Source organism: Chrysochloris asiatica, unplaced genomic scaffold (assembly GCF_000296735.1).
Source record: "Chrysochloris asiatica unplaced genomic scaffold, ChrAsi1.0 scaffold00316, whole genome shotgun sequence".
Classification (NCBI taxonomy): Eukaryota; Metazoa; Chordata; class Mammalia; order Afrosoricida; family Chrysochloridae; genus Chrysochloris; species Chrysochloris asiatica.
In genome coordinates, this window is record NW_006408834.1 from 2,438,811 (window position 1) to 2,457,954 (window position 19,144).

General features: G+C 43.3%; 1 protein-coding gene across 1 annotated transcript in view; it reads left to right on the forward strand.

Moving 5' to 3' along the window:
* Positions 1-4,684, forward strand: part of MRPS27 (mitochondrial ribosomal protein S27) — a 113,421-nt gene extending 108,737 nt beyond the window's left edge. The window contains exons 9-10 of the mRNA XM_006875277.1: positions 1,933-2,103; positions 4,445-4,684. Of these exons, the coding sequence (XP_006875339.1) occupies positions 1,933-2,103; positions 4,445-4,684 (411 nt within the window). The remainder of the gene's footprint in view (positions 1-1,932; positions 2,104-4,444) is intronic.
* Positions 4,685-19,144: the final 14,460 nt, after the last annotated feature.

Below are 19,144 nucleotides of genomic sequence, written 5' to 3' on the forward strand. Positions count from 1 at the left end.
ACTCCATGGCACGCAACTCCTAGCTTAGGGACTATCTCTTATCCAGCATTTTGCATTTTTGCATTTACACAGTAATGATGTATGTGTGGCAGTAACAAATGCCAAGGTACAAGGCGGAGAGGACTCTGGTTGTGATGGTCAGGGGTCACCTCGGCTGGGCCCTGACTCTCAGTACTTTGGCAGCTGTGCAGTGATGTGATTTGACAGTTACACGATCTGATGTGGGCACCCTCCATTTTCACATGCTGCTGATTTTCCCATAACAACCTAATCAAAGGTTAGGCTGCTAACTCCTTTGCCTGGAAAATATTCCTTCCATTCTGAGTCAGATTTGTATGCTGTTTTCTGACTTAACAAGAATGGGATTCAGATGTTGGCAAGAACCGAATATAATATGCTGGGTTTGGGTGTGATATATTAGTGGTACTATAAGGCCTTGGTTGCATCTCAATGTCAAGAAAACAAAAATCCTCACCACTGGACCAATAAACAACATTCTTATCAATGGAGAAAGGATTGAAGTTGTCAAGGACTTCATTCTTCTTGGATCAACTATCAACACTCGCGGAAGTAGCAGTCAAGAGATCAGACAACGTATTGCACTGGGCAAATCTGCTGCACAGGAACTTTTTAAAGTATTGAAGAGCAGAGATGTCAGCTTGAGGACTAGGGTGCGCCTGACCCAGGCCATTGTGTTTTCAATAGCCTCATATGGATGCGAAAGCTGGACAGTGAATAAAGAGGATCGTAGAAGAATTGATGCCTTTGAGTTGTGGTGTTGGAGGAGAATACTGAGGGTGCCATGGACTGCCAAAAGAACCAATAGATCTGTTTTGGAAGAAGTGCAGCCAGAGTGCTCCTTGGAGGCCAGGATGGCTAAGCTTCGTCTCTCCTACTTTGGACATGTAGTCCGGAGGAAACAATCGTTGGAGAGGGATGTCATGCTGGGTAGGGTGGAGGGTCAGAGAAAAAGAGGAAGACCTCCAACGAGATGGATCGGCCAGGTGGCATCATTGATGGACTCGGGGGTGGCAGCGGTGGTGAGGTTGGCCCAGGATCGAACATTGTTTCGTTCTGCTGTGCATGGAGTCGCTATGAGTCGGTTCCGACTCGATGGCACCTGACAACAACAACAACATAAGGCCTTGGGGTATCTTTCTAGATTTTTGTTCTAATATAACAAAGACAGTTAATTAGTATCCAAGCCAGTACTTGTGTGTTCCTTAATGTTTCTATCTCCTCCTTGGGTCAAGGGAGTTGCACTCAAAATGAAAGTGGTAGAGGGAGAGGCAAAACCAAAATGGAAAAGAAACGCTCTGTTTTATAACTTACTTCATCTCTGAATCACAGACATCACCTCATTAAAATGAATCTCATGTGTGCATCTGTGTTCCTGGCTAGCACTTTACAGGGATTTACCCTGATGCCTAATTTCTAAGTACCCTCTGAGGGGGGCGGCTCTTGCCTATATTTTGAGGCTTAATTATCCATGCCGAATGACTCTTTGTTGGTTGTAGTCTGTGCTGATCTTTTCACTTATTCCAATCTCAGACTGACTGAGGAGGAAAGACGGGAGGAGGTGCTCTGCTGTCCATCAAACATAATCCTTGGATTCCTACCTGGTTGTCTAAAAGTGAAATCAAATGCCATTGTGCTGATTCATTTGCACAAATCATTCTGAGCTTCCTTATGTGGACCATTTGTTTTGTGCTAAGTTTCCCATGCCATCGGACAGGATGTTTCTAACATGAAATAATATAACCTTTTATATTCTCATGGTTTTGTGTGTGTGTGTGTGTGTGTGTGTGTGTGTGTGTTTTAGTGCCTGTTTTGTTTGTTTGTTTCATTCCTTTCACCTTTTCCAGCCTCTCTCCTCAATGGGTTTTCAAGGCCACAGGCTGACTCACCCTTGACCCTCTCTCTGCCCCACAGCTCGATGTGCTGGATGCAGTGCTAAAGGCTCTGACTTGTCCAGCTGATGAGTCTCCAGAGGAACAGTCCCAGGAAGGTAAAGACCACCAGGGAGCAGAAGACCTGGTGGAACATTTAGACATAGAGGAAACCGAACAGTCCAAGCTCCCCGAGTACCTGGAACGATTTAAGGTACTGTGTGTTCAACATGCTTCTGTGCTTTGGTGACAGGCAAGCAGTTCTTTCGTGCATCAATGTCACACACAGAGACATTAAAAGCTGACATCAAAAATTACATTTTTATTGCTTCACACAGGATGTGGTCTTAAAAGAAACAAATGGCATTTTTATGCTCCTTTTTGCACTTGAGCTAATCGGTCACAGTTTCGTTCACTAAGGCAGCGTGTCATTACCCACTCATCCCTGACGTATCTGATGATTGAAGGCCTGATGGGTTGGTAATAGCTTGCCTACTCACAACAATAGGCTGACTCCAAACCATGGTGGAAAGTATCTGACCATTGCTCCATATTGCATAAGATTTGCTTGATAATCCAGACAGGAATTAGGAAGCCACGTTCAACTCTGAGGGAGAGAGACAAGATGGGGGCATCTTTTGGGATTTTTTTGCTCATATTTGCCAGCTTTATGCTGTCCACTAGGCCCTTAGAAATATTCTCTTCCGTAAGATGAAGATGCAAACAAGTTTGAACTGTTTCTTTCAAGAACAACAGCTCTGAACACTCAAGTGCCTTTGATATCGTTCATCTGCACTTCCCAAAATACTCTGTGAGCGGCATTAGAAGAGTCATATTCAGAGTTTAGCTTCTTGGCTTCTTTCTTGTTTTTGTTTTTGTTTTTTTTTCTGGTGTGCTTAGTGCAAAGAGAAAAACATGCTGCCCGTGTGGGCATTCTTTGAGTATAGTACAAAACCTTACTGTGCCAGCTGACCTGGTATGTCATTTTGAGACAGAGAGATCTAAACTTTACTAGATGATTACGTTCCTATTCAGCAGGTGTCCTGAGTTAGCTATGGAGAACCTATTTCCTTCTTTTGTAAGGGGAGCCTATTGTATTTTTAGCAAATGTTTCTCCTAGTCCTTCTCTATTTGCATAATTTGAAACAGAGAGGGCAATTTTTCTAAGACATACTGCGAATCGGCAGCAGAACTAGATTGACAGTTTGCTACCTGTCCTTTTAAATTTGCCTTTGAACTTTGAACCCACAGATTATCGTTCACATTGAGCAAGGTTGCCATGCCGTTCTTTCTCCTGTTTCCTATGTAATTAGTCTCAGAGAGTACAAATCTATGCCTAGAGTAAATACTCAGCTCCCACTCTTTCCACAAATGCATTTTTATCAAAATCAAAAAGAGAGAGAAGAGTATCATCATTCATTTCATTCATCTTCACAAAAGCTCTGGATGGTGGATACTGCTCTTCTCACATTACAAGACACCAAAGCTAGAGAAACTATCCCACAATAAGACTTTGGGTTTGAACAAAAGTTTGCTGAGCCAGTGTTGAGTCCTTGTTTTGATGTCCTACGCTGTCTCCTTGGCCTTGAACCACATGGAGAGCAGTCTCAGAAGATCAAATCATTGTGCATTTCCTTTTCTTTTTGTGGCCTGGTTGTTATTAAATAGCATCATTTCTTTGGGGACCATTTTTATGTAACTGACCCGTCAGTCAGCCTCTGGCCATTCTTTGAAGTCCGAGGACCCTGCCCACCTTGCACCCCCTTGGTTGAAGTAGACCTCATCACTTATGCCAATTGATTGCATTTGTTTGTGGATACAGGGATGTGGTATAAGCCACAGCTGGGGCCAGAAATGGCTCTCTCAGATGATTTCCGTCTTGCAGCACTTAAGTAGATTAATGTTTTTAATACTTTCCTCTTGCAGGAACACAATACCAAGCAAACCAAGCTGCCATTTCAGATGGAGCTGTAAGCAAGTCAGTATGTAAAGGCTGACCTGCCGTGGAACACAGCAGGTGGAAGCTTATAATAGTACATGCACTCATGGGAGCTGTTTAGCATGCCATTAGTAAGAAATCCTTGAAATGATTTCCATCTGTTGAAAGGATTACTAGTAAGGCAAACATTTATCTCAGTTATTCTGAAGGGAAAGCTATGGATGGGCCTCTGTTTCTCATCTGCTTCTGCCATTTTGTTTGCATCTTAGAAGTCTTTGTTCTCGGCATTTGCTGCTTGGTTTGGGTAGGTCAGAAGTGGCAACCGTAGAGCTGTTAAACTGTGCTGTCTTTGTGATGGCTTAAAACAACTGATACAGAGAGTCACAAGCATATGAAGTGCCATTTACTTAGCTAAATAGAGGGGTTAAAAAAAAAAAAGAAAATAGGCAAAATCTGTGTCTGGATGAACGACTGACTGCCTGACAGATTCCCAACATGGCTTCTTGTGTTACAAGCAACATGCACGGGTGTTTTGCAAGTAATTGAATTTCTTTTCCTCTATATTCTTTTCCCACCTGTTCCCTTTTTTCTTTTTTTCCTTCTTTATTTCCCACAGGCTTTACGTGCTAAGCTACAGGCTCTGGGCAAAGTTGAGTCCGAAAGCCTCTTGACTCTGACCACCCAGCTTGTCCAGGACAAGCTCTCGACCTGTGAAGCCGCAGACATGGCCGACTATGAGCAGAAACTGCAGCAGTGGCACCTGGAGCAACTACAGTTAATCCAGAGGGAGCAGGAACAGAGGGAGAAAGCGAGACAGGAGCATCAGGCTCGGACAGCGGCAAAGGCCTCTGTCTGACGTGGCCTCAGATGCCCCGACTCCTCCCATGAGATCTTCACTAGGCCCCTTCGTATGATTTAACGGTGACCAGGACGGCAGCCTCAGCTTCCTCCAGCTGTCTTCAGCTTTTCTTACAGCAGGCCAATGTGGTATCCAAGCCAGAGTGTGCTCCTAGGACTGAAGAAACAACACCTGAGACAGAGGGGCTTTACAGCCGAGAGCAGCACATGGCCTTACCAACCCCAGCCACTGATTTGTGTTTTCAAGATTGTCACATTACACTTGACATTGTGACTTTGGAAGCTCTTCAGAACCTGCCTTTCAGGATTAAGTCTGAAGGGAAGCCGTCACACCCCCTGCCCATCCAGATGCCAAAAAGGGCCATGAAACTATGAATGTGGCACCTGGTTGAACTGGGCTCTCCAGCTGAATACCTTAGCAAGGCTCTTGACCCTTATGGTAGAGTTCCTGGGGGATACAGATGAACTTTGAACATTGAAAGTTCTTAATACCAAGTGCTGGTGGTAGGAAAGAGTAGGTGACTGAAGTAGCCAGTCTTTTGAATGGTCTCCTCTCTCCCCAGCCGGGATGACCTGCAAGTCCTAAGACCTTGTGCCCCAGTCTCTCCAGTGAGCTTGCTCATTCCCACTTTCTAATTTCAACGCATCTAGACCAGGCTGCACTGAGAAATCTCACAAACCAGGAAGGAACTGGCTTGATTTCAAATTTCAACAACCTTAAGTAGCATTTTTAGGATGGAAGGTCTTTTGAGAAGGAAGCTGTCCCTAGCTGTGGAGCCGCCTTGATTTGGCTTAGCCATTGTGTTGGGTTGATGTGCTTTTCCTGAAAGCATTTTGTCAACTCAGCTATTTCAGCACGTACACACGTGTGCACACACACACAACTTGTGAATACACATTTCCATTACGAACGTTGAAGAGGAGAGCTGGGATGGGGTTTGAAATGGGGACATGAATAATTGTAAAAGTACCAAGGGAGGTGGAAACCGTCTTTCTGAAATGTTTCCTCTGATAGGGGTGGAGGGACAGCTTTCGCATGCTGTGTAATTTTTAAGTAGAGTGGTGTCATTTTAGTAATGACTGTGCTCTTTTGTCAAGAACCTGTGAAAATAAACACTGTTAGATGATTTTGGTGTGTTATCTTTTGGGGGAAAGGAGACAAAGAATCTTATTATTATTGTTACTATGATTTTGAGCAACATTTTCAACCCATGAAGTTTATAAAAACAACAAGAAACATGTATTGAGCACTGTGCCCTCAATTCACACCCTTTGAGGGAGGCACTATCATCTCCAGCTTATGAATGAGAAAACGGAAGCTGAGAACTCCTTTGTCAATTGCAGCTACTCTGCCAGGCATACTGCTGCCCTGTTGTTTTCAGTTGCCGTCTAGTCAGTTACAACTCCTGGTGACTCCGGTGTGCAGAGCAGGACTGCTCGAGAGGGTCTTCAAGGCTGTGACCTTTTGGAAGCTGATCACCAGGCCTGGCTTCTGAGGTGTCTCTGGGTGGGTTCCAGCTGCCATCCTGTCGGCTAGCAGTCACGTGCTTAACCGTTTCTTCCACCCAGGAAACTTGCGGCTGTCTGTGAGGAGCTGTACACAGTTGTGGAACTAAAGCATTAAAAAACAGTGCAATTTTCCCATAAACTTCCTGAAGCCACCTACCAAGAGTTCAATATCTAACATTTTGAGCCCTTTGAGTCTTATTTAGTCAAAGGGTGATGGCTAAAAGTCCATTCTGTTGTTTTAGTTTAACTGTTGCTGTATGAAGCCTGTTACTTTCAAGGCAGTTCCGAGACATGGTGACACCCTGTTTTTCCAGAGTAGAACTGCGACGTAGGGTTTTCTTGGTTATAACCTTCATGGAAGCAGATCCCCAGAGTGGATTTGAACCACCAACCTTTAGGTTAGTAGTCAAGCCACCCAGGGGCCTTTGTTGCTGCAGGTAGCATTAATGCTGTAGCTTAAAATTGGCCTCCATCCTTTCTCCTCATCTGTCTGTCACACTCCCAGTTCTCCCCAAACAGAGACCACTTCTGCCACGTGCTGCTGTCCCAAGAAGGAGTGTCCCTGCTCCTGGAGATGCCTTCCACAATTGTGTATGTAGAAACTCTTCCCCTGAGGAGCCCTTCCTCCACATATACTTCCCTTTCCCTATGCTCTGGTCTACTGAACCGCCGCATCTGCTCTCCCACCTCCTTGATGACTGTAAGATCTGACCACAATCATCCTCTCTCCTTTACCCTGATATCACCCTCTCTGTCTCATCCAGGTGAAGGACACTAGCAGCCTGGACTTTGGCAATGGACTCAGCAATAATCAAGTCTTGTCCCTGTAGCCTCACATCACTAATCTAAGATCCTAGACTAGGGGAGGGGAACGTCTATCCTGAGGGCCGTGTGGTGGTGGTGGTGGTGGTGGTGAAGTGCCTTCGAGTCAGTTCTGACTCATAGCAACCCTGTGTAGGGTTTCCATAGCTGTAATCTTTAGGGGAGCAGAAAGCCTCAGCTTTCTCCCACGGAACCTCTGGTAGTTTTGAACTGCTGACTGTGAGGTTAGCAGCCTGACTTATAACCACTACACTACCAGAGCTCCTTGCAGGCTTTATAAGACCAGCAAAATCATTTGGTCTGGCTCAGCCAAGGTGACTGCAGTTCCAGCCATAACATTGCTGTTAATGTCATTGAGTCAGTTCCGAATGACCCATAGCGACCCTGTATAGGGTTTCTGAGGAGCAGCTGGTGAGCTTGAACCACTGACCGTGCAGTTCAAACGGCTTTGCAGTCTGGCGCATTAACCCACAGCACTACACCAGGACTCCAGCCATCACAATAGGAGTGAGTTAATTCAATGTTTGACCAAATAGAGCAGGCTAATTTTCAAGTTGATGATTTTGTATTGTGTACGAATGATGACATAAATTTTGGCAGGATAAAAGCTCCCCACACCTGTCCCAGACCTTGAAGTCAGGCTTGCCCTTTTCTCATACCATGACTACTGCTGAACCAGTTTTTCCCTCTTACTTCCAGCCTGCAAACCCTTAGTCCTTCCTTACCCAGCTGCTCAAGCCCTTAAAGCTCCAGAATTCTGACCCTGTTTTCCTTCCTCCAAGCCTGGTCTCATCATCTCTAATTTCCTTTCACTTCCTTGTGCAGACCCACGTACCATCCTTACAAATGGCCTAACTAGGCAATTTCTTTGCCTGCTTCTGACCCACTAAGTGTTGCTGTGGGTCAGAATACAGACAAATTCATCTACAAATATATAGCTATCCAACTCAGTATGTTTCCTACTCAACCCCCAGACTCACCCCCAGAACTATAAGCAAATGTCTCTGCTTCATACTGTATCAAGATAATGTCGGCCATATGATAGACCTCAGTCTCCCTGCTTTCTATCTGGACAGTTCTCTGTCCTTACCAGTTGTCTCCATCGTCTCCTTCCAAGTAATAACTATCCCCTTTCCTCTTCCTAAGGATGGACTCTTCATGTGGAACTGAGTCTCTGCCTTCCTGCCTCTTCCAGAACTGTCCCTTTTCCATCTTGCATCATCTTTACTGAGTTCTTCTTTCAAGTCTACAGACTTGTTCTAGACCTCTTTCTCTTTCAAAAGCCGTAAGCCATTTTTTAGAAAATGATATTCTATTGTGTTTTCTGTGACAGTTTGAACAGCAAATTCGTTTCCCATTTAACAATATATAAGTTGTTCCATGACAGTTGGTTGTACTTTTTACGTTATGTTAGAATTTTCATTTCCATTCTGTTTGTTTCTATTAATCTAATTTTCCTGCCCCTCTATCTTCTCTTCTTTAGGGTAAGTCTTAGCCAGTTGGTCTCATACTTAGGAATCACTTAAGGGAACGCCTATCTTATGTGTGCTGTTGTTTATTTTATAGCCAATCTCTTATTTGGATGAAAGGTTGCCACTATGTTGCCAAACCAAAACAAGGGTTTGTCGCTTGTCACTGTAGTCAATCACAGAGACAGGGAGAGCTCCAATACAAGCTTTATTAGCAGAAAGCCAACAGTCTGGAGGACAAAGAGAATAACTTCTCAAGATTGTCCTGTCCATTAGGAAGAGCAGGCAAATTATATAAGGTAAGTTACATTTGGATATACACTTAATCTATTTTAACATCAAGATAACATTTTTTGGGAAACGAAGCAATAAAGCAATAAACTTCTTCAAACATTCTACCTTTAGGGAAAAGGAAACAACCAGGCAATAATCCTCAAATATTCCACCTTTTAGGATCCAAGTTGCTTAGTTCCTGAGATAACTATCTGGGTGGGCTTAAGCACATCCTGTTCTCCTTCTAGGACCATGAGGACATCTCGGCTAATTTTTAAACTAACTGCCTCATGTGCAGGGTCTTCATTTATCAAGACCTAAGTAAGGAGCTCTGATAATGTAGTGGTTATGAATCGGATGCGAACCATAAGGTCAGCAGTTCGAAACTACCAGCTGCTCCACGGGAGAAAGATGAGGCTCTCTGCTCCCGTAAAGATTTATAGCCTCGGAAATCCTGTTCAGGGTCGCTATGGGTGGGAACTGACTCGACGGCACATAACAACAACAATGAGCTCTGGAAGCTTAGTAGTTACGAATTGGGCTGCGAACCGCAAGGTCAGCAGTTCAAAACTACCAGCTTTTCCATGAGAGAAAGATGAGGCTTTCTGCTCCCATAAAGGTTTACAGCCTCGGAAACCCTGTACAGGGTTGCTATGAATCAGAACCGACTCCGCGGCTCATAACAACAATGACTAACCCAACTCCATTTTGTTTAGGTTCATAGATCCATGCTATCAACTTACTAAATGTGGCTTCAGTCCAAGTTCAAAGACTATCTTAGAGCAGTAGTCTTGGCTTCCTCTATCAGCCCAGTAAGTCTGGCCTCTCTTAGGAATTTTACTTTTGTTCTGTATTTTCTCCCATTCTACCTGGAACCTTGGAGTCCAGGTGTGGTGCTGTAGGTTAATGGGCTAGACTGCAGTCATTTGAGCCGCAGTCAGTGGTTCAAGCTCACCAGTTGCTCCTTGGAAACCCTATACAGGGTTGCTATGGATTGGAACCAACTCAACGGCACAGCAACCTAGAACCTTCTATTGTCCTCTGTAACAGTAAGCCTTTGTCCTGCCCCCAATCAAGTACTCAACTTCCTTTTCTGTCGCACTTCCTACTAGTTCATTCATTAGAACCTGAGATCCGGCTGCCACCTTCCCCACGCTGATGTACAGGTTCCTTTTGTCCTCTTCAGGGCTCCACTCCATTCAGCACCCCTGACCAGCCCTGTGCAGGCCAGGAGAGGTGTCTGCATCAGACACACAGTCTCTGGTCTAGCTCTGCTCCCCGGGCTCACAGCATTTGGTAGGCATGTACTGAGGGTAGCACTGTGCTCAGTATAATGGAGTTTACAAGTAACAGTAAGTTACAGTAACAGTCCAGTGAGGGAGAGAGATGGCGTTCAGTCACACCTTTCCATGCTCTGCTGTAAGATACCGCTAGACACACATACAGTGATGTGGGAGTTCACAGGAAGAGCACTTCAACACCAGAGATCAGAAAAGTTCTAATGAAGAGAAGTGGTCACCTGCTTACTGCTTTAATTAGTCACCTATGTTTGTCTTAGGCTGCCCTGTGGTGGAGCCAAGACTCTTCCTTTCCACTAAATCTTGTGTAGATTAGCTGTGTTCCAGAGAAATTATTTTAGATTGAGCTAAAATAAACAACTCAACCCTCACCTATTCTAGTTAGTAGTTCTGGTGTGGCGCTGTCAGATAAGCACTGAACAGCTAACCACAGTTGGCTATTGTCAGGAGGGACCAGTCACTGGAGAAGGATATCATGTTTGGTAACGTGGAGGGGCAGAGGAAAAGAGGAAGACCCCCAGTGAGATGGATCTGCAAAGTGGCAGCATCAATGGGTTCAAGCGTAGGTTGGCCCAGGACCAGGCAGTGTTTCGTTCTGTTATGCATAAGGTCGCTATGAGTTGGCACTGACTCGATGGCACCTAACAACAAGAAAGCTAACCACAAGGTTGGTGGTTCAAACCCACAGACCCTCGTTAGAAACCCTATACAGGGTCACTATGAGTCGGAACCCACTTAACGTCACTTTAACAGCAACTTCTCCATCACACTGCTCCTCAGAAACCCTATAAGGGTCGCTATGGATCAGAATTGACTCGACGGTACTTAACAACAACTCCATCAAAGGACTCCTGGTGTGGTGCTGTTGGATCAACATTGGACTGTGAACCACAAATTGGCAATTCAAACCCACCAGTTGCTATGAGTTGGAACAACTCGACAGCTCTTAACAACAAAAACAAACTCAACCAAGGCAAGGTGATACGGAGAAGAAGAAAATACAACAGGGAGGTCCAGCAGGACTCTTGCACCTAACCTTGCATTTGGATTTTCTACCTTCCAGCTAGGAGCCCTGGTGTAGTGCTTTAGGATAAGCACTGGGCTACAAGATCGATTTGAACCACAAAGTTGGTAGTTTAAATTCACCAGCTACTCCTCATCAGCCTTCCCATGTACGCATCAGCTATCCACAGCCAGCTGGAAGGTATTATTGTTAACTGCTGTCTAGTTGGTTCTGGCTCGACTCGTAGGGAGCCTGTTTAGGGTTTCTGAGGAGTGGCTCAGTCTGAGACTTTCAACTCAATAAGCAAAAATGAGTCACCCAACAAGTATTGATTTCAGCATCCACATCACAATAGTGACTATTCTCTGTGCTAGGATCTAATAATAAGACACAGACACACACAGGAGAAAGATGAGGTGTTTTGCGCCCACAAAGATTTACAGCCTCAGAAACCCTACACAGGATTGCTAAGTTGGAACTGACTCCACTGCACTTAACAAGACAACACACATGGTATTTTCTTCATGGAGTTTCAAGTCCAGAGTCAATCACACCAATATTAATTATGAATAAGTCATTCAGAATCCAAAGAGTGGACTAGAGGTTTAGCACTCTGGCAATGACCCCAAGGTGTGGTGCCAACTTGCTGCTAAGTGCCACTGAGTCGGTTCTGACACATAGAGACCCTGTATAGAGTTTCTGAGGAATGACTGGTAAGTTTGAACTGCTCACCTTGAGGTTTGAACCAACCTTGCTGTCCAGTGTTTATCCTGGAGCAAAAATGAGATGCCACAGAGACAAGGAGGAAAGTCTCCAGGAAATGGGCAGTAAAGACAGCCACACCTTGTTTCACTGGTAACAATGAAGATGACACCTCACCCCCCAGTCCTCTCCTCCCCAAAGCAACAGAAGCCAGCTGGAGGGGGCTCCTCTCCCTTCCTGGCACAGATGTAGGATTCCCATCTCTATCTGAGGGTTTCCCCTGCCCATTCCTACTTCCACCTCCTTTTATCTTTCCCCCCAAAGTGCCTCTCATTCCTAACTGTGTCGCCATATGCTTCCTGGAGGTTCTAAGTGAGACAATGAGTTTCTAAAAATGCCTTTCACACCCAAAATGAAGTTCTTTGTTCTACTAACAAGACAAAAACTAGTTTATTTCTAGTATTTGAAATAGCAGCTATTTTCTCTTGCTCTCTTTTTTTTTTTCTGCAGAGGTTAAAATGAGAGGGTCTCCTACAGCTCAGCATGGGGTCCTGGTGTGGCACTGCAGGATAAGCACTGGACTGCTAACCACAAGGTTGGTGGTTCAAATCTGCCAGCTGCTTCTCAGAAACCCTATATAGATAGGATTGCTATGAGTTAGAACCAACTTAACGGCACTTAACTATAACAAAGCTTAACATATAGATAGAAAGCAAACAGGATAATGGATAATATCTCCAGGGACAATAAAAGGAAAAAGAAGACATAGAATGTTAAAGTTAGCTCTTTTTTCACTTGCATTGAAAAAAAAAAAAAATTGGCTTAAATAAGTCTGTTTTCAAAGCCTGTACTTGTCGTTAAGTGCGGTGGAGTCAGTTCTGACTCAGCAATCCTCTGTAGGGTTTCCAAGGCTGTAAATCTTTGTGGAAGAAGAAAACCTCATTTTTCTCCCATGTGTGTATGTGTCTTATTATTAGATCCGAGCACAGGGAATAATCACTATTGTGAGGTGGATGCTCAAATAAATACTTGTTGGGTGACTAATTTTTTTATTTTTTATCGTTCACAATATTCTTTTTTTTTACATTTTTATTGTGAGTTGAGTGAAAGTTTGCAGGGCAGATCATCAGTTTTACATTCAACAAATTACCTTGTTTAATTACAATGTTTATAATAATCCCCTGTAAGTATCATCAGTTAATAGTATTTCTCTCTATTCACTTTAGCTCTTTTTTTTTTTTTTTAACACTCAGGCATATGTAATAATTTAAACAATCAAAGGGCACATTCTGCAAGTCTGCCTCCTGGCCCCCAGCTCTCAGTCCCTCTCTGTCCATAAATCTAGAGTCCTCAGCTGCTCCCTCTCTCTATTCCCCCATCTCTGCCTCCATCTCTAGTGTCTCTGCTTCACTGGATGAAGTCTCACATTCCTCTTGTGCTTTTCTCCCTTTATGGTCCTAGGGTCCTCTCTTTCTGGACTGTAAGGTTAACTACTCCCCCGTTTTTGTTACAAAACTTCTATCTTTACAATTGTGACAGTCGCAATTATCATGATAACAATTATTTGTTGTTGAAAATAAGAATCTTATCCCCATCTCTTTTTACCAGACTCTTCTAGACAAGATGAAAACTATTCAGTGAGGACTCTATCTTCCCCCACACACTCTTAAACTAAATTCCCTCTTGAAATCTTGTAAGCCAGTCCACTTCTTGCCTTTATTGCCCCCTCATTTTATATAGCCAATGTCTAGGTTGCCTGTCCTAATCTATTCTGTATACAGAGGGGATAGCATTGATACTTGATATGAAGACTCCTTTCCTCTCTGATGGTATTTAGAGTTACTACCTAAAGATCATAGAAGAATTGATGCCTTTGAGTTGTGGTGTTGGAGGAGAATACTGAAAGTGCCATGGACTGCCAAAAGAACCAATAGATCTGTTTTGGAAGAAGTTCAGCCAGAGTGCTCCTTGGAGGCCAGGATGGCTAAGCTTTGTCTATCCTACTTTGGACATATTATCCGGAGGAAACAATCGTTGGAGAAGGATGTCATGCTGGGTAAGGTGGAGGGTCAGAGAAAAAGAGGAAGACCCCCAACGAAATGGATCAGCCAGGTGGCATCATTGATGGACTTAAGTGTGGCAGCGGTAGTGAGGTTGGCCCAGGATCGGACATTGTTTTGTTCTGCTGTGCATGGGGTCGCTATGAGTCGGTTCCGACTCGATGGCACCTGACAACAACGACAACAACAACCTCCATGAGTATAGGTCAAGTTCATCAAATTGTAGCACTTTACCCTCATTTCCTTTATCAAAAATTGTGAGGGGGGGGGTTGTTTTTATCTTCCTTTAGTCAAGTTCTGATTATCAAACCATCGAGGCTGGGTCATATGGGTACTATCTGCAAGTGTAGGTGTTCTTGTGCATCTCCCCTCACTTTGTATCAGCTGGATGCTTCACTCTCAGCTCTAGCCCTCTGTGGCTATGTCCTTGCCCATGGCCTCAGGAGTCCCCAGGTCTCACCACACTCTGGACCAACCAGCCCTTCCTCTTTTCTTTGTCATCTCTAAGTCAATGAGAGTCTATGTATATGGAACATGGTTGAACTTAGCCCATTTCTTCATTGCTGCCTTTCCCCCTCTTCCACTCACCAGTAGACCAATGTGGTCATCAGCAAGCTTACATGCCTGCTCATGTGTTCCCTTTGAGTTTCAGTCTTGGAGGGAGGTTTGTCCTGAAGGGACTTGATTGCTTGCCGTAATGACTTCCTGGCGAAAAACTTGCTTATTCTTGTAGTAGCCAGTCATACTGCCATTGTTATTTTAGGTTTTTTCTGCTGATCTTTCTTTGAATGTATCTTCTGTTGCTCTAGCTGTTCCAGACTGGTCTGCTTGCCCTTTCTAGTGGGAATGTCCCACCTCAGAAGGTTCTGGATGGGGCTCAGGATTCCACCTAAGGTCCTATACACTGCAAAGACTCTGCAAGAGGCCTATGTCACTGTGCAAGTTCTAGAACCCCTTTTAGGTATTCCAATCAGTTATAGGTTGAAGATGGGCTTACAAGCTTTCTGTAATCATGTTTCCTGACATTCCTTTCTATCAAATGTCTATTTTGCAATAATAGGTAAGGGAAACGAATATACATAAGACAGTCAAGCATCTTAGTATTATTTCCCCTCTTCAGACTGTGCTTCAATTCCTGTATCACAGAGCCCTGTTGTGTATGTACCACAATTTGTTTATTCATTCTTCCATTGATGGAAATTTAGGCTGTCTCCATCTTTTTACTATTGTAAATTGGGCTGCTATGAACATTGGTGTGCATGTATCTACTCGTGTTGTGCATATATGGCTATATTTCTTGTGGATATATACCAAGTAGAGGAATTGCTGGATCATAAGGTATTTCTATTTCCAACTTTCTGAGGAAACGCCATACTGTTTTCCAGAGTGGTTGGACCATTTTGCATTCCCACCAGCAATGTAGGAGAGTCCCAGTTTCTCCACATCCTCACCAGCATTTATTATCCTCTGCATTTTTGAACTTTGTTGTTATTGCTGGTGGGTGACTAATTTTTGTTTATTGAGTTGAAAGTCTCAGACTGAGCTCTAATTCCCAACAGGAATACTGAGTTACTAGAAGCCATCTTACTAAACTGAGAGTTTAATGTCAAAGCAGGCCTCTTTGGATTCCTACAAAGTATAGTGTGGACCTAACAAAGTTGAGCCCAGGTAGGAGGTCCATGGGAAAGAAAGGAGTGGGGAGAGCAGTTTGTGGAAATTTTCTCTGTTTCTCATCTGTATCCCACATACTGCTTTCAAAACAGAAAGTACTGAAGTGATGAGAACATAGCTTAAATTTTATAATTCCTTATCGTTGTTGTTAAGTGCTGTTGAGTCGATTCCAACCCATAGCGACCCTGTGTAGGGTTTCCAAGGAACAGCTTGTGAGATTGAACCACCGACCTTTGCAGTTCAAACGACTTTGCAGTCTGATTCATTAGCCAACGCGCCACATATTTATCCTTCCTAATAAAAGATGGTATTTATTGAGAACCACACACCCTATTAAACCTTTTACATGTATTATCTTATTTAATCTATAAATGGTAACTCACTGTTATTATAGCCCCATTCTATATGTATATATATATGGAATCCTGATGTGAATGAAGCAAGTTAAGGCACTGGACTGCAAAGTCATTTTGAACCGCAAGGTTCAAGCTCACCCGCCACTCCTCAGAAACCCGATGCAGGGCACTGTGAGTAGAAACCGACTCAACAATAAACTATGAGAAAATGTTGTTGTTGTTATGTGCCGTGGAGTCGGTTCCGACTCATAGCGACCCTGTACAGGGTTTCCGAGACTGTAAATCTTTACGGGAGCAGAACGCCTCATCTTTCTCCCGCGGAACAGCTGGTAGTTTCGAACTGCTGACCCTGAAGTTCACAGCTCGATTCATAACCACTACGCTACCAGCCCTGACATGGCTCTAAGGGTTGAGACGGCATACTACAGAGCCTTATGAACTGCAAGATCGGTGGTTCAAGCTCACCAGCTGCTCCTCAGGAACCCTATGAGAAAATAAGCAACAACAATGGAGTGTTGGTGTGGCACTGTAGGATAAGCAAGGTTGGCAATTCAAACTCACCAGCTGCTTCTGAGAAACCCTACACAGGGTCACTGTGAGTCAGAGCAACTGGATAGCCCAACAACAACTTTATATATGCGAAAGCAAAGGCTTAGAAAAGTGAATAAAAGCCCAGGGTTACCCTCAGTGAATTGGAGATTAGTTGCCCAGGCTGATGCCATCCTCACAATGGCTACTATGCTTGAACCCATTGTTGCTGCCACTGTGCCAACCCATCAGGTTGGGGGGCTCCCTCTTTTTTGCTGACCTTCCACTTTACCAAGCATGATGTCCTTCTCCAGGAACTGGAGATACACAGGGCTTGGGTAAAATTCAGCATTTCCAGAATATGTAACAAAGACCAGAGGTCTTGAGTATCGAGATGATGATGAAGATGCTTGAATCAATAGAAGTCAACTCTTGTCACATCCAGCAGATTCCCTGGGCACCGAGGAAAATGGGATAAAGTTTGAAATGGAAGCCCACAGCTTTGGCTTGAGTGAATCATAATAGAGAGTATGTGGGTGATTGTGTTTTCATTAAATGCTTATTAATAACCCTCAAGGAACTGAACTTTTCAAATCTGAAATGAAAAATTTTGAAAATCCTGCTTTAGAAAATGGGGAAAGAGGAGTTTTCTTCATATAATTATGTCAGGGAAAATTACCTTTTGTTCTGCATAATGTCTTAGTTGAATATAACCATTTCTTTCTACATAATTTATTTTTTCCCCTGACATTGCATACTACCATGAGGATTTTACTACATTTATGGTGCCAAGGAAGTCCAAACAAGATGGTGGCAATGTTCCAGAGATGGTGGCTATAACCGCTGGAATCTTTGTTAAAGATAAAATCGTTACTTAGACTATGTGTTTATACCAGATCTGAGCTGAACATGTTCAGAAAAGAGTTGTTATTCCTTCAAAAAGCATCTGAAAGTAAATTCCATTATGGAGCTTTAATTGCTGGATCAGGAACCCTGTAGAATATCTAGGAAGGATTTGTAAAAAGAGCATTCCATGCTCCGATGCATCCAGCGTTAGTTGTTAGGTGCCATTGTGTTATTTCTAACTCATAGTGACCCCAGTTACCACAGAATGAAACACCGTCTAGTCCAACAGCATCTTCACAATTGTTAGGTTTGAGTCCATTGTGGCAGCCACTGTGTCACTGCATCTCATTGAGGGTCTTCCTCTTTTTCACTCATCCGTTTCTTTCCCAAACATAGTGTTCTTTTCCAGGGACTGGTCCCTGCTGATAACAGGTTCAAAGTCTGTGAATGAAGTCTAGCCATCCTCACTTCTCAGGAGCATTCCCGCTGTACTTCTTCCAAGACATAGTTATTCATTCTTCTGGCAGTCTATGGTATATTCAGTATTCTTCACCAACACTATAATTTAAATGCATAAAATCTTTGATCTCCCTTATTCATTGTCCAACTTTCAAATGCCTGAGTTGATTGAAAAGCTCTGGCATAGGGCAAGCACACCTTAGTTCTCAAAGTGACATCTTTGTTCTGTTACACTTGAAAGAGGTCGTTTGCTGCAGATTTTCCCAATGCAATATAGTGTTTGATTTCTTGACTGCTACTTCCATGAGTGGAGTCCTGGTGTGGCACTGTGGGTTAATGCACCAGACTGCAAATCCGTTTGAACTGCAAGGTCGATGTTTCAAACTCACCAGCTGCTCCTTGGAAAGCCTATACAGGGTCGCTATGGGTCGGAACCAACTCGATGGCACTTAACAACAACAACAACAACTTCCGTGAGTATTGATTGTAGATCCTAGTAAAATGAAATCCTTGACAACTTCAGTCTTTTCTTTGTTTATCATGATGTTTATTGGTCCAATTGTGGAGACTTTTGTTTTCTTTACACTAAGTTGTAACCCATACTGAAGGCTGTAGTCTTTGTTCTTCATCAGTTAAGTCCTTTTCGCTTTCAGCAAGCAATGTTTTTTCTTCTACCTATCTCGAATCCATAACCAATGGTAGGAGAATTTTATTTATTTTTTTGCCTCCAACAAAGTTTCATCTTTACAGAGCTCAACATTTTAATCCTTACAACACTCCTAATAATTAATATATTCAAAATAGTATGTGGGATAGAACAAGAATGCCCATTAATAGTTTTCTCCAGCAATAGTATGGTAGGCCATTGCTGGATGGCACTGTTCCCCAGGCCCCAGTATTCCAGGAAGCATGTACTCACCTTGATTATAACGATTACAGTGAAACCTGTGGGAGATGGCAAATTATGGGAATGCATTGTTTTCCCAGGTCTCTCAAGTTTCCTACCTTTGCAATCTTACTACTTTTCTATCACTAGTTTTAAAGGAAAATATTTGAGTTTTCCTTCTCTGACAGATTCTGGTTTTCATAGACTTTACTGTAAATTAACAGCAACTCTGTTGAATTCCCATTATCCTACCTAATAAAAAATACCCTTTCTAATCCTCCCAACAAGCCTACAAAAGGTAGGAATTATTATTACCATTTTATAGGAAAAACACCTATGTTACTGGCGCAGGACCACACAAAAACAATGTTGGCCTCCAATGTTGGTTTGATTCCAAGCCCACTTTTCAACATATAACAATGTCAACCTAAGACATTCATTCATTCAACAAGTATTTATGGAGCACTTACTGTATGCCTGGCACTGGCACTTAGAATATATAAGGAAACTTCAAAAAGCTTGTGGAAATTTTTCATTATCTTTTAATTCCATTTTTCCAAGAACTTTTTGAAATCC